The 15,993-nt window shown below is 43.0% G+C and overlaps 1 protein-coding gene across 1 annotated transcript; it reads right to left on the reverse strand.

The window, feature by feature from the left end:
* Positions 1 to 299: 299 nt before the first annotated feature.
* Positions 300 to 10,747, reverse strand: ZBTB43 (zinc finger and BTB domain containing 43). Its single transcript, XM_068155704.1, has 2 exons — positions 10,645 to 10,747; positions 300 to 6,984 (listed from the first exon to the last, which is right to left on the reverse strand). Exon 2 carries the CDS (start codon positions 6,959 to 6,961, stop codon positions 5,567 to 5,569), a length of 1,395 nt encoding a protein of 464 aa, XP_068011805.1. The 5' UTR covers positions 6,962 to 6,984; positions 10,645 to 10,747; the 3' UTR covers positions 300 to 5,566.
* Positions 10,748 to 15,993: the final 5,246 nt, after the last annotated feature.

Consider the following 15,993-nt stretch of genomic DNA (forward strand, 5'->3'; position numbering starts at 1 on the left):
CTAATGTGGCAACCAATGACCTAAGCAACAAAAGAAATAAGCCTGGTTCCACAAATTGATGAACTTACTGTTGCAAACATCAGATTTCAGTTTAGTGTTTTCTAAACACTAAACATGTTCTCGGTGTTACAAGAAGACGCATTACTAGATAAGACTTTTTCTTCATATATTTAATAAACTTATATATCAACAACTTTTGGATTTGTACTTTTGCTTGAGCACTTAACTGTTTTGGCAAAAGTGAAATATTAAATACTAGTACTAGACATGCATTCCTTTCATTCAAGCTTAAGAAAACATTTACAAAGTTGACAGATAACATTTATTAAAACATGTTATACAAAAAAAGGGGGGCATGGGACTCTTCTATAAGAAGAAAATATTGAACAGTAACATTAAATTAAAACCATGCTGTACAATTAGGACAGCAATATTTATAGACAAAACTATCCAACCTCTGCAATACAGGCATAACATCTCACAAAATATCAAGATAGGCAAATTTACTATTATAAATGACTTGTTTAGAATAAAAACTTATACCTCATTAAGGAAGATTCACTTGACTTGCATAAACAGTTACATTTCTGGAAGAAATGTGGAAACTCATGAATAATAAAAAAAGGGAGCAGCAACTGACAGACACAGACTTCAAGCAAAAAAATCAGAACTTACAATTTAATCACATTGAAAATAGAGCATTTTGTTTTCCAGCATCTTCCCCATGGGCACTGACAGTTTACACCTCACAGCTGAAGAAGCCTAGCTATCCAATGAAGCATTTAAAGGACAAACCCCCAACTTTCCTTTGTTGTTTTGAGAAAGGTTCTAATTCTCTTAAAGCAAAATACTCAATATACTGCTGTAGGCTCTCATAATTCAGAGACAGGTCACCTTTCTGGCACCAGCACAGAAGTGTGGAAATTACAAGACCTGATGTGCCTCCTTTCTTTCAGGCTCAGTGATACAGGGACATCAAGGGAGAAACCAAATACATCAGCCTTTGATCATCCGCCTTGCTTTTGATACAGGAAACAGTTTCGCAACCCCAGAAACTCCTCAGATGAAAAAAAGCAAAGGGCAGAAGTTGTACTGACAGTACCTCCTACAGTCTGCCTGCTTGCTCATAAAGCAAACATAACAAACCTCAAACAGTGGTGTGTGAAATAGGAACCTCCTCCCTCAAAAGGGCCAAGGATACAGAGCTAAGCAGAGATCTTAACCCTGCTAAGAGCTGGATTTATGAGAACGGCAGTTCCAGATTCCATGGTAATTATGTCTTAGTTACAAAATGGAATGAGAAGGAAATTAGCTGTAGTATCATTAAGTGTTCTTACCACTCACAGGACAATAGGTGGATTCACAGCAGTAGGAAATTCTGAAAGCCTCCTGTGTGTACACTGATTCAGTTTTTCAGAAGACATGCACTTTACTACAGCAAACAGCAAACAATATAAAGCTGCAGAGATGTTTCTAAGCTCTGTCACTAAAGGTGATGAAGCTTAAGGGAAGATTAATGAATTTTATCAAATACATATGAATTCATTATATATATATATATATATGGATTGCTTCTCTCCTGCCCACAAACAAGAAACAATTCCTTGTATCTTGAACAAGGCCACTCCAGTAACAATGTTTTAGAGCTTGGCAGAAGCTGCACCTGCATATCTTGGTTTATTGTGTCAAGCCATACAAGTTGTACAGTTTCAGTAGCAGGGGGCTGCAAGGGTTAGATGTGGCAAGAAGTTGTAGCTGCCCAGTGCTACTCAAAACAGGTTTTAGCCTGCACTGAAAGGTTGCAAATGATCCACTGCATGCCCAAACTTCACCCAGAGGTACGCACAGTGCCTCTGCTTAAAACCAATTAAGAAAGAGTGGCAGTTGTTAACAAGGGGTGTGGGGAGACACACAAGGAGAAAATACTCCTGGGGAAAGACAGAGAAACCAAAGAGCTGCTCTTGGGAAAACAGATGTCAAAGATGCTGAGGACATGTACAGAGACACACTCCACACCTCAGGAGATTAACTTCTCAGGGGACTCTGGGCTAGAGCTAAGCCATGCCAGAGCAAGGACACCTCTGAAATGACAGAGGCCCACAGAAGACCTAAGCTGGAACAGGCACATGCCTGAAGAGACCATCACCTGGTGCCACTGTGAACAGCAACACTGACCAGGCTACAGCTGCACACAATACCCAGGATGAGGTGAAGAGCATCAGACAAGTCAGTATGCATATAAGCCCAACCTCCTGTGTGATTTCTCACCTCACTAAAAAAAAATCGGCAGGGGCTGACAGCAACTCTCAGGGATAACAAGTGAAGCAGACTACAAAGGCAGGGAGATGAGTGTTTAAGTAATTTTGTTATCTTACCCCCCCCCCCCCCCATACCCGATTAAGTGATGAGAAGTTTGTCAAAGGGCAATAAATTAAAATCAGAAAAACAACAAAAGTCAACTGTTTTGCCTGTATCTCAAGCTTCTCTTAAATGACCAACCCTCTCAACTAGATCTTGTGAAAAGATCAGCGTTTTCCTGCAATCACCTGGTGTAATATGAATTAACATCAGAAACTTGAGTGCTACAAAATCAGCGAAGGAACATTTGTTGGACTTCCAAGACAATGTCATAATATGGGGTAAAACAGTAAGAGGCAAATACTAAGAAGTTACTATTCATGCTAAGTCATTAAAAAAAGGACATGGTTCTATAATATGATCTACTGGACCTGTTATAAAACCTTTAAAGTGTCTCTCGCAGTACATTTTATTTTAAAGCTTTATTTCAAAGTAATCTAACTGTAAAGAGGAGTAATGTTTAACTTTGAAATGTCCTATATGAAAGTCATTCCAAGCTGGTAAAAGAAACAAGTTTTGCTGGCAGCTCTGTAGGATGGTCTGGGTTTAACAGAAATTGTTTTTTCGCTTCACCATGGGTTTCAGTCTGGTGTTTCTGACCAGCCTTTTTTAGGGTTAAACGGGAAGAGGCACCCTTAACCTTTTTATGCAACACTGAAGTGACAATTTGAAAGGGGTTGAGAACTAATGTTAACATACAGATCGTTCTGGAAATGAGTATGAGACTACCTTCCCTCAGATGTGACGATGGTACTTGCAGAAATGACACCCTGTATGTAGTAAGGCCTTGGAGAATGGAAAAATAGGGCCACTGAGTGCAAGAACCCTTTTCTCTACACTCATGTAAACAGGCAAACATTACAATAATAATAATTATTATTTTTATATTAAAAAAGACAGTGTTAGCAGTGTGTAAACAAACCATAAAGGGAATATAACTTCTAAGTTTAGAAAACATACTTATAAAGTTTTATGGTTTGCCTTTTTTCTTCTTTTTTTTTGCCTTTTTAAAGTTTTTAAATACAAAGTGCTTCTATACATTAAGCAGGTTACAGTGTTAGTGAGGAAATCCCTGTTCAGTTTCCTTGATTACAAGGGTTATATTTGGCCACCGTGACGTGTCGGCGAGTTCAATTAAGTGCTAAGAGTAGGAACTCTGTGGCGCTGACCATCTGTGCCCATTGCCAGCAATGGGTTCATCATATTTGGGAGTATCTGTTTTAACAAAATTCCATAGGAAAAATATCTGAAGCATTAGAAGATTAAGAGCCTCTTAAAAAAATTAAAGTTTGTTAAGTAGAATGCCAGAAAAAAAGTTACAGTAATTACAGCCCACTGAGTAATAAACCCCCAGCTTGTACCAGACATTCATATTCAAGATACAGTTTGGCTGCATTTTAAGACAGTTAGTAACTGGTGTTCAAAAAAGCATCAAAACCAGTAATTACCTTCATGTGGTTTTGCTTCACCATACAGGGTCATCTGTTCAAGTACATTATCCTGTGTATTGCAGCAGCTAATACACAAACTGTGGCCAGACAAGCTTAGGCCTTTCATGCCAGTTAACTTTTTGCCACTGTGTTACCAGCATTGTACTTGGACATCACCCCTTTCTAATATAGTCTGTGTAAGCTCTAAAGGCTCTTTCCTTATTATATTAAGTTTCAGTAAACTACAAAAAAGGGCCAATTGCTTTTGCACAGGACTGTATTAAGATTTCAACCCCCAAATCCTGTTGCCATCTTTACAATTGATGTATTCACTCTACCTGCAGAGCTGGCAGCATCTCTCAGAACTAGAGACACTCCTCCATCTATCTCCAAGAGTGAGAGCCTAGCACTTAGATCCTCATCCTAATGAAGCAGACGTGCCACTCTCCAGCAAAAATCCAGCCTTTGGACATGAGCATGGTACCTTGTTCTGCAGTACCATTAAGAGATCCAAATACCATACTTTGTATTTTTGTCCACAAGCAACTTCATTTGAAGAGGTAAACAACTCTGGCTGCTTGTGATCACATGTAACCAGTCACAGTAGTTCAGTACCGAGAATCTGTAATACAGTTCTTACTATTCAAAGAGTAAAGAATTGAAAATATAAATACCTATCAATGACTAAGTAATTGTCTTGAAGGAGGTTTCTAAAACTAGAGAGAAGATTTGTACCAATAAAAAGTCAATTCATGAATCCACCAGGTTTGGTACTTGCTACTGTAGTGAGCCACCATACAGTTTAAATGTTAGGATACTTTGGATAAGTACCAAATTTTATCTCTTACTTTTTTGTTTGTTTTGGACAAGACTTACTTATGACACACACTTCTAGAAGCTCTCACGATGCAGCAGTCAAAATCAAGTCAAGCCAAGAGTCATACAGCATTAGACCCTAGAGCAAAGACAAATTATACCTAACACAGATTGAGGTTTTATATAGTGCTCAACTCTAGTTAAGTGCTTTACAGACTCTATATAACAATCAGCACAAATTAGACATTTGTTGTACTGATGATGGATAAAGAATGAAGGATAAAGGAAAGCCAAATTATCTTTAACACAGCCTTTCACTAAGCAATACAACAAAGGCTATTTAATCAGAGAATGGTAGGGGTTGGAATGGACCTCTTCAGATCTAACCCTCCTGCTAACACAGGTTCATTTGAAGCAGGTTGCACAGGACCATGTCCAGGCAGGTAATGATGCAGACTACCTAATGATGCAAGTTAAGTATGCTGGCAGTCTCCAGTTAGAGGTGGAATTCTAGTATTTTGGTTTTTTTTTCATTAAAATATGACTCTTATAACCTGGTTTGGTCATTCTACTTCTCTTTTTTGTAAGAGGGTTTCTTGAATTCCTGCTCCAACTAAGCATTTGCAGGATTCAGGTCAATTTAGAGCTGGGTTTTACTGTGAATTTGTAAGACTTAGGAAAAAAACCAAGAGGGTTTCTAAACACTGCTGTGATTACAATTGATGTTACTAAGACCATACAGACCTCATTTTGCAGGAACCTTTCAGATTAACCATCTGCACTTCACACATTGACCACCTGGAGTAATACTGTGGAAAATAATAGAAAAATTTGGTCTGCTCATACCAGCACAATCAGCACAACTTGTTTTTGTGAGAGTTTACAATAGCAAGTACCAAGCTTTATTTGCATAATTAGTTTATTCTGCTTACTCTACTAAACAAATGTAAGCATGGATCTCTTTAGTTCATCTCAGTAGTACTCTGCTCAGCTTTAGAGGCTTGATATGACTTGGTACAAGAGGTCACATGCCGATGGAAACTGTCCCGCCACATGAACCTTTTCCCACAGATGTTACACTCATAGGGTTTTATGCCTGTATGGATTTTCATGTGGCCCACAAGATGGTGTTTCATTTTGAATTTCTTACCACAGACACCACAGCCATAAGGTCGAAGACCAAGGTGCATACTCATATGCCGATCTCTCTGACTTTTGTGTGTAAAGCTTTTTCCACACTGACAAGGGTACAGCTTATCAGCATGTGAGAATCCAGTAAGAGATGTTTCTTCTTTAATTCCTGTAGCCATTTCAATGCCTTCACCATAGCCTGCTGCTATCATTAGATCCTGCCTGTGGGCACTAATATTTCCATCTGCCCTCTCACCAGAAAATTCTTCCATAGAAGAGCCATAGAAGTCAACTTGTTCATCATAATTACTTTCATCTGCCTGCTCATCAAATTCTGCTTCCATCTTTTTGTCACCTATATGAAAGTCTTCAACACCCGAAGACTGGATTGAATGGTCAGCCTGAATGGCATTCATGGATTCAGAAACCTGGTGTTCATCATAAGGATTATCAACTCCTTCGCAGTCTTGTTCAAATCTTTCCGGTTTCACATGGATCCACCGCTTGTGAGACATGATGCTGGGTTTGCTATACAAAGGTCTGGTGTACTGATACTCTGCACTATCACTAGTTCCTTCTTCACCATCCTGGCTTGTCATTCCAGTGCTAAGTCTATCATGTTCTGTTGAAGAATTACTGGGAAGGTACTCATGTTCTGTCAGCTGACACGACAGTTCATCCTTAGAGCCCTCTTCTTCATTTTCGCCATCTCTTAGCTCCTGCACTTTGTGGAATTCCGTCTGTCCTCCAGAGCCAAGCTCAAAGGTTTCAACAAGGCCATTGTAACTACTACTGCTCGGGGACTGATGATCACTGCCATGATTCATCTTCTGACACAGAACTGTTGGGTTCCCCTCTAGCACTTCAGTGCATTTATCCACCACATGCCACATCTGCAGGAAGCTTGCTGCTGTCAAATAACTAACAATCTCCGGAGCAGGCATTACCAGCCGGCCTGTGTAGGTGGACAGAAGAATGTTTTCAAATACTCTGGGATTCATCACATCAGGCAGGACTATTCGCCTGCTGTTTTTCAGGAGAACCTGGTCACAGAAGTAAGGTGAACTAGCTGCAAGAACAGCTTTGTGGGCCCTGAAGAGATGGCCCTGAACTACAATGGATACATCACATAATTGTCCTTGCTGGCGTTGCTGGTTCAACTTCTGCAGTATGGTGCTAGAAAAATCTGGAAATTCCACTCGAAAAGAGCTTGACCCAGACTCCATTTCATTACAAATTTAGTGTTGTGCTGCAAGAAAAAAGAAGAAAAAAAATCAGAAATTCTGTTTAGTAAAGAACTGATCTTGCAATTTCCTTCTACACCATTTCTTTAACACTTAAGCAGACTCATATGGAACTCAGTGTTTTCTGGAACCTGTTACTACTGTACAAGACTCTGAGGTGACCTAATTGTGGCCTTCCAGTATCTGAAGGGAAGGCTGGGGAGGGACTTCTCGGGATCTCAGGTAGTGATAGTACTAGGGGGAATGGAATGAAGCTGGAGGTGGGGAGATTCAGGCTAGATGTGAGGAGGAGGTTCTTCACCATGAGTGGTGAAACCGTGGAATGGGTTGTCCAGGGAGGCGGTCGAGGCCCCGTCCCTGGAGGTGTTTAAGACCAGGCTGGACGAGGCTCTGGCCAGCCTGATCTAGTGTGGGGTGTCCCTGCCCATGGCAGGGGGGCTGGAACTAGATGATCCTTGTGGTGCCTTCCAACCCTGAATGATACTATGATACTTTCGTTTCTCCCAACCCATCTCACTTCTCTCTTTTCTGAAAGTTGTACTGAGGCCACAAACTGCTATGCCAGCACATTTTGTTTCTCCTGTCCAAGAGGACTCATCAACTATGGCAGGAGCTACAAACAGCATACAGTGCAACAGAATTCCAGAAGAAACAGTGAGCAGTTTTCCTGTGTCAAATTCTGTTTCTCTTCAATGGGAAAGCATCAGAGTTTTAACAGATGGGGCTGCACACCCAAGAGAATACCTGGTAAATCAGTAGGCAGTGCATATGCAATTTAAATCACCTTGTTATTATGGTACAAAAATAGAATTTGCATTACAAAGAAACAGTTGGAAGACTCTGAATTAAAAGCACAGCTATGGAAATATGGAATTGAGAAAACATGATTATGACTCCCAGCTATGGAGAGCCTGTTCAAAAACCAGAGTACTTTCCATACAGTTATGCCACCCTCAATAGAAAGCTGCTCATTTGGTGCACTGTGTTAAAATGCTGGCACACCAGCACAGACATATGACTGCTAAGTGCAGGCAAAGCAGCAGGGTTAGCTCACAAAATGCAGGCTACAGAGGAGTGATTACATAAATCACTTCCCTTTTAATCAACAGCTCATGGTTACATAATCCCTTTCTTACCATTCTGATCTGTTTCCTAGCTCCTATTTTTGACAACTATCCTCCATTCCCCCCCAGAAAATCAGTGTTCCATTCCCCAAAGATTCAGAACCAGAAAAGGATGACAAGCATAAGGACCACAGGCAAACACTGACTGTTCACTGTCATCCTACAAAATAGTGAGGTTTTCCATAGAAAAGAGAGCAGAGGAGTCAGCAAGCCATGAATATTCTTCAATTAATACAGTCCCAAGCTCCTTGTAAGCAATGAAACTGGCATCTTCTGCAGAACCCTGAAGATTATGCTTTTACATTTCCTTTTAATTTTTCACTAGAAGCATGGTATGAAACCAACTCTTTTATTAAGGTCTCTGAAGAAAACACATTGGGAAGAATAACCTGTCATTTATGAAACCCATCTGTAACCAGAAATAATCACAGCAACACAGTAAAACCAAAACCTCAAAACGTTCTTTTTATGACCACAGTTACCTTCTCTCTTCAAATTTTACACTGACTTTCAATGCTGTGGAAAGGAGGACAGGAAGGACTGAATAAAGCTCCCACTGGGGGACAGTCAAATGACTAAAAATGTTATAGCTGAGCACCATAGCTTGCTATATAGAGTCACATTGGCTTCTGCATTTTCATAGATCATGACTGTTTCACTGGTTGAAAAATCTGTTAAGAGGCATCTTCCAATTACCTCGGTATCCTCAGATACAAGAAGCAGTCAACTGTAATTTCTCTTTCAAACACTTGGTGGCACAGGGCAGTTTTCCTACAAATATCACCTCACATACATCGTGGGTGAGCAGTCAGTGCATCTTGGTGAAGATCTTGGCAGAATCTGACTGAGGATGCAACCTAAATCCAGCACACCACCACTTCAGGGCCTTTGATTAAGTGTTACAACAGAGGAAAGCCCTTTACAGCGCAAAACATTACTCCTCAAGAGTCCTCACCTCCAGTCCTCACGGATCACTTTAAGCTTCTGATAAGATACACACACATCCTTGAACTAGCTTCTTGAGATCTATTTACAGAAGTGCATGGAAATTTACATGAAGGCACAAACCAAAAAACAGCACCATCTCCCAACCTGCCAGGTGAAATAAAAAGTCTAAGGACAGTAATTAGCTTATCAGAAGTGAATTATCACAAACTGTTGTACCTTAGGGGGGAATGTGGAACTTGACCACTGCTACATTTATAACCCAGCTGTCACATAACCACTTTTAGCCAGTCCAAGATCAATCTGTGTGATTGTCAATACACATTGTTCAGTGGTCTGAACGGTTCTCAATTTAATGAGTCTGACAGAGGATTAGAAACAGCAGACTTTAAAATTATTTCCTTGAAAAAGAAACCTCTGAAAAGCTTGTGCTTCAGCCGATCTTCAAGTTGTCACCCACACAACAGCAGAAGACCACCTTTAAATTACAGTCTTCAGCACTCCTCAGTTTTTTTCCTCAGCACATGAGTCCTGCTACAAACCCACACAACCAATCCACTTCAGGAGACCAAGCCAGCTACTGATGTTTTTCCACAGAACAACAGAATACTAAGCTTGCCAGTTCAGCTGTTTATTTTTGTACCACTTCAAACAAGCTGAGAACATTATTTCAGTATTTCACATAGCTATCATATGCCCAGCCTATATTCTACTTCTTTTATCTTTTTAATCAGATTTTGCTATCCAGTTCTTTACTACCTTTCAGGATATATTCTCAGATTTAAGGTGCTATTTTTCAATACTGGCCTACAAAAGATGCAAGCCTTCAGGATATGTTCAACTGAGATTTTTAAAAGTGTCTATAAACCTTATATAATTACTGCTGGTCTACACTGTCATGTTCCTGCAAGGCCTAGGCGTGCCACCCCTGAAAATGTTCTAGATGGGAAGACACTTGAACATACTTTAAATTCTCATAAAAACCAAAGCCATCAAAATGTAAGTGAAGGTTTGTGTTAATAAAGCCATACGAGGCAAAGAAACTTCGTTTTTCCAGGGAAGTTTCATTTCCTCCTCTTACAACCTGTTCTGTTTCTGCGTTTTTCTTACCCTGAAGAATAAAGTTGGCATATTATAATGAATAAAAAAATATATTTAGTCTTCATGCAGCAACATCCAGTGCATAAAATAAAGAATTACTAGTAGGTAGTTACTTCAGTACCCTAGCTTCTGAACTAATCACTCTCCTATCTCCCCTGGCAGTGCCTCAGAACGCTACAGCCCAGGCTGCCCCGGACGCACCGGTGGGGCCCTGCCTGGGGCGTTACAAACCACGGCTGCAGGCCCAGCCTGGCCCCGGCGCTCCCCGCAGCCGAGCGGCGGACAGAAGAGCAGATCGGCCCTGTCTGGAGCGGCCCGGGCCCAGCACCAGCCTCCCGCGGCTCCTCGGCCCGTCGGGCAGTGCCGCCCCGGCCAGGAAGCGGCGCGGCAGAGAAAGGGAAGGCCTCAGTCGCCGCCCCGCCTCATAGCGGGCCCGCGGAACCAGGCCCGACGGCTGTGCGTCCTCCCGAAGATCATGATTGGGCAACGTCTCACCTGCGGGCTTCGGAGTCTCTCGCATAGCGGGATGCGAGCCCGGCCTCAGCGCTCGGTGCGGCCGGCACTACCTCCGCGCTCCAGCCCGGCCGACGCCGGAAGCTGCCCCCCCTCCCATTGCAGAGCTTCCGCATCCCGGTCACATGACGGCCCAAGTCGGCCTTCCGCTTCCGCCAGGGGGTGCGGGAGGGTGGGGGGGGGTCACGAGAGGCTGTTCCGGCTCCCTCCGGGGTCGCTCAGCGGCGGGAGAGCGACCGGGCGCGACTCTTCCCCGGAACCGTGGCGGCGCCCCCTGCTTGAGCAGCTTCCGCCCCGGGGCCACTTGGAGTCCCCGAGGCCCGGGATCGGGTGTCGCTCCCTCCACCTGGGTGGGGCTGGCGGGGCTCTGGTGCGCCCCCTCGCTGCCGGGCGGGCGGCTGCAGCAACTGCGGCTGAGCTTCCCGGCTCCCTGCGCCCACCGTAGCTCACTGGGCCCCTGGTGCCCGTCTCCCGGGGCAGCGGAGCTACCGCCGCGCCTGACAAATAGCCTCTCTGCCCCGTGCCCGAAGCACGTTCCTGGCGCTGCTCGTGTCCCGTGTTCTTAAAGGCCGCGAGGACGTGAGGGGTGGCCGGTGTCCTCACCCGCCCGAGGGACGTCTGGGGCTATCGCCAGCGGCACCGACGGCACCGGGCTCCTGGAATCCCTCAGTGAAACGTAAACTGATCTAAAAGGTGGTGGTAAAGTGCAAAACCAGGTGTGTTACAAACATCAGTAAAAGAAAGAGGCAGGCTTTGGGAATGTGAGTGCTGCTGAGAAATCCCTTGCAAGATATGTAAATGGTAACATTTATTGCGACATCACATCTTCAGCTGGTGTCTGAACACAGCAGGTGGGTTTTGAACACCTTTCTGGAAAAGGGATCTGGCTGCAGATGGGCTGTAAATGGGCATCCAGCTGCCCTGCTGCTGCTCCAGTGGTGCTGCTGCCAGCAAGCGAAGTGATTCAACAGAAAATCCAAACTCGTGTTCGGTAGCAGCAGCTAGAGGGTGAGGCCACTGCATCAAAAATGCCTAGTTGTTGAAAAATAGTGATACAGGACTGAGGCTGATGTGTCTTAGGAACAGTATGGAAAACATTCACTTCCTAATGAACACCCGCTCCTTAAACAAGTGGTTGACGTTGCTAAGAAATGACACAATCAAAGGAGCCATCCAAAGCAGGATGGTTGCTTCATGCTTCTCACAGAACAAGTGCCTTGGCAAGCACAAAGTTGGTACAGTTTGGAGCAGATCAATGATCTTCCCCAGCTCAGTGTCCCTGTTTTTTTCCTTGGCAAGTTACTGTGTTTTATGGGAATGGGAAACAACATCTATCATGCCACTTTGCAGGAATTTCTCCACAAGGAAATGTCAAGTTTAAGTTGCCACAAGTCATTGTCTCAGTGTCCTCAAAGCATTATTTTCCTATTAAAAACCATCTCTTTAAAGCTAAGACTTCTTCTTACAGCTCTTGCAGTATTTCCTGTTATTTTCTGCGTGGGAGTTAGTGCAGCTCCATAAGGAGGGATGGAATCCCACTGTGCCTCTTCCCACATTCCAAATATGATTTTCACGTTCTTCAGGGCCATTTCTATAGATTCATGTAGCATTCACATCTGATTTCCTGGTGATTCGGAACCAAGACTCATTCAGCAAGAGCTCCATGTGTATTAATACTGCAGGAGATGAATGTGTGGCTCCTCTTGGTTAAAATCACTGTTCAACAAACTCTTCTGTGTAGAGGCACTGAAGGGTGTTGGTACTGTAGAGACACTGGAGGTGCTGTTTAAGTATTGCCAGAGGAAAAATGTCCTTTTTTTCTGGCCTGCCCTTAATCTACTGGTATGTATGAGACACCTAAGGATGGACAGATCTGATGCATCCTGCTACAATGCATTCTTTTCCAAGATCTTCCTTCCTGCTGATGGATGATGCACCTTCAGTCTGCTTGCAGACACCACCAAGTTAGGTGGGTGTGTTGACCTGCTTGGGGCTAGGGAGGCTTTGCAGAGGGATCTGGATAGACAGGATCAATGGGCTGAGGCCAATGGTATGAGGTTCAACAAGGCCAAGTGCCGAGTCCTGCATTTGGGTCACAGCAATCCCGTGCAATGCTTCAGGCTTGGGTAAGAGTGGCTGGAAAGCTGCCTGGTGGAAAAGAGCCTGGGAGTACTGGTCAACAGCCAGCTAAACCAGCGTGTGGCCAACATCATCCTGGCTTGTATCATCCTTAATGGCCAGCAGAACCAGGGAAATCCTTGTCCCGCTGTAATCGGCAGTGCCACGCTTCAGATAGTGGAATCAGTTTGGGGCCCCTCCAAGAAGGACATTGAGGCGTCGCTGCGAGCGGGGCTGCCAGCCGTGCCGAGCCCAGCAGGTGGCGCTCCAGGCTGGGGCGCCCGTTCTCAGCCCAGCGCGGGGAGCAGGGGCAGTGAGCGGCTCCGGTGCGCTGGGTTTACGTCGGAATAAAGCGTCTGAAAATTAACGCTTATTGTGGTTAATAGTTTTTTTCAATAAAACATGATAATCTCTAGATGTTTGCAGTCAAAAACTAGATCCGGCTCCTCTGTGAAATGCAATAATGAATATTGCATATGGACAAGAGAGGTGCTAGGTGTCTGTAATGGCGCCTGCCCTCACACCATAAGGAACCTGGCATTTTCCTCCCCTTTTCACGGTAAATGCTCTAAATCAGAACTTTGCTTTACTCTTAAAGCAAATAGGCCCTAGCAGAACATGGCCAAGCTCTTGTGCTCAGTAGCATCACATGGATTTGGGTCACACAGGCTGGGAAAGTCTCCTTAAAATTTCACCCAAGCTAAAGCAACAGAGATTTTCCTTGCCTTAGAGTTAACAAGAGAACATGTGAAAACACAGAAAGGAAGAGAGAGGCTAAATGAGTTCTTTGAGATGGAAACCATACTAATTTTATCAAGTTTTACCTCTGAACAAAAAAATTGGTCTGTACATGTATTTTCAAGTCTAATAGTGCACATTCACAGGATGTGAAATTCTGCATTAACAGAAACCCTATTAAGAACCTTACCACAAACACGAGAAAGGGGAATGCTAATATGTCACACAACACAAATATCTGGCTGTCTTTTGCTGTTGTTATCAGACTATGTTAGCTAATTAAGCAATGTATGAGAAAGATAAGCACTAGGGCAAGGAAGTTTTGGATGAGGAAACACCTCTTTTGAGATGAAATTTGAAAAGGAAACCATTACATAATATTGCATCTGCTACAGAAGAAGAACCTCTAACAATTACATAATATTGCATCTGCTACAGAAGAACCTCTAACTCTTGCAAAGGCAGGGTGGGGGAAGGCAAAGCCTTCTTCTAATGATGATCAGAATTAACCAGGGACAAATAAAACAAGGCATAGGAGAGACTTTGAAGCATTTGTTAGAAACTTGGCTGAAAAAAGGATTATCAGAGGAAGATTGTACAGTACCTCTGCACAGGCTTTTTGGAAACTGTTGAGCTGAATTTTTGTCTCACAAAGGAAGCAAGTGAAAAAAGCATTGACTCTTTTTTGGGTATGTTTTACTTTTTCCTGAGGTGATAAATATTTGGATCAAACTCATGAATATAAGCTATTTATTACCATTTGGGGCATTTTCTTTGTGTTTCCAGACACCTGTAAATAGTGAAGCTTCAGTTTGGGATTCACAGCCATAACAAAAACTATAAAAGCCTCATGGATACCAAACCAAATGCTAGAATTTTATTGTCTATTACTAGCATGTCCAAGTTTACTTTGCATTTTAATTGCAGTGCAAACAAGGGCCTTAAGGCCAGTGGTTCTTATAACCAGTGGTTGTTATAACCAGTATTAAAATGGGAATAATAGAATTGTAAAGTATTACACAAAAATGCAGTTTCAATTAGCGAGATGTTTGTGTTAAGAGGTCTAGCTGAAGAGGTTTGCTTGTAGCTGGGGGCACTGGAGCTTGCATGTTTGACAAACAGTGTTTGGTCTTTCTCCTGATTTTGGTGAATGCGGGTCAGAAGACAGGTATTTGATAAATATATCAGATTCTCATCCAGGCTGGTTCTGTTGTGGTTGGTTTTGGTATCTGCTTTTGTTTTCTGTAGTGCTCAGAAAATGAATGCACAGAGAAGGCGAGAAGCAGAACAATGACTGAAAGCTGGTTGGCAGCTCAGCCGGCCTCTTTCTCCAACCAAGGATCTTCTGCAGAGATAAAATAACTGGCCCAAGTTACAGACTGATTATTCCTTGGATACCAATTGCATGGAGGCTGCAGGTGGTTCATAAGCTTATCTCTCTTCATGTGTTTTTAAGAAGAATGAACTTAATTTAAAAGAATGTTTGCCTGTTGGCTTGCTCCTGCTGTCAGCAGCCTTCGGGGATGCTGCCTGGTTGCTGCTCATGTGCTGAGTCCTGATGGTCACAAATGTCTCTAGGGCCCACTGAGCTTAGCAGGAAATCACAGATGGTGTCATTCCCAGAGCTTTGGCTGCACCATCCCAGAAGCTTGTGCTTCTGAAGGGACCCTTATTTTATTCCCGTGCGGCACCATCTGGCCACTCTTGACATTGAACTGAACAGTAGAAAATGTTTGCTTTTGCCTACTTTTAAAACATCCAAAAATAATAGAAAGCACTTCCCTTTACTACTGGAAAATAGAACCACCATATCTGTACAAAATAAATTATTTTGAAGTGTGATGCTTGTGATCTCCAAAGCCAAATACTTGAAATACTCCTTTTGTGGAGTAACACTGCCAACTGCTGAGGCTCTTTAAAAGGAAATACTCATTAAGTTCTCTCATTGCAGAATCAAATCCTTTATAAGTGCTTCTTAAAACTAATAAAAAAATAAGACACCTCCAATTAATTTTCCCAGAAGGAAAGCCTGATTTAAAACTCCTAGTTGCTTGGCATAGATTGCTGGACCAAGTTGGACTCTTAGAGAGTTATGAGTTAGGGCTTCGTGTCCTGGCACAGAGTTGCTCTGATGTTATTTTACACTGCTGAGAGAATATTGGTGCTAAAAATCACTGTTGCCTCCATCTTTTGCTAATGGAATTTAGACCCGTGGCTGAACTCCAGGTAGGGAAAAATCATGTGCCTCTGGGAAGCTGTGTTCTTTGGTGCAAGCTGTCAGTGACTACAGACAGTTCTTCATCCTGTAAGATCCATTTCTTTTCAAGCTGAGGCAGGCAATTCACATGCAATTACAAAATGAAAAGATGAAGGACATGTGCAATTGCACTTCATTAGAAGCACCAAAGGTTTTGTTTGTGTCAGGGCAGGTGTATTGAGCTGGCAGACTGGATCTGTGTTGCCACATTGTCATCA

This window comes from Melanerpes formicivorus, unplaced genomic scaffold (genome assembly GCF_026170545.1).
Source record: "Melanerpes formicivorus ecotype bairdi unplaced genomic scaffold, bMelFor1.0.p_v2 SCAF_33, whole genome shotgun sequence".
NCBI lineage: Eukaryota > Metazoa > Chordata > Aves > Piciformes > Picidae > Melanerpes > Melanerpes formicivorus.

What these genes read in the sequence shown, in the direction of transcription:
- ZBTB43 (XM_068155704.1), bottom strand. Translation starts at nt 6,961, where the DNA reads ATGGAGTCTGGGTCAAGCTCTTTTCGAGTGGAATTTCCAGATTTTTCT.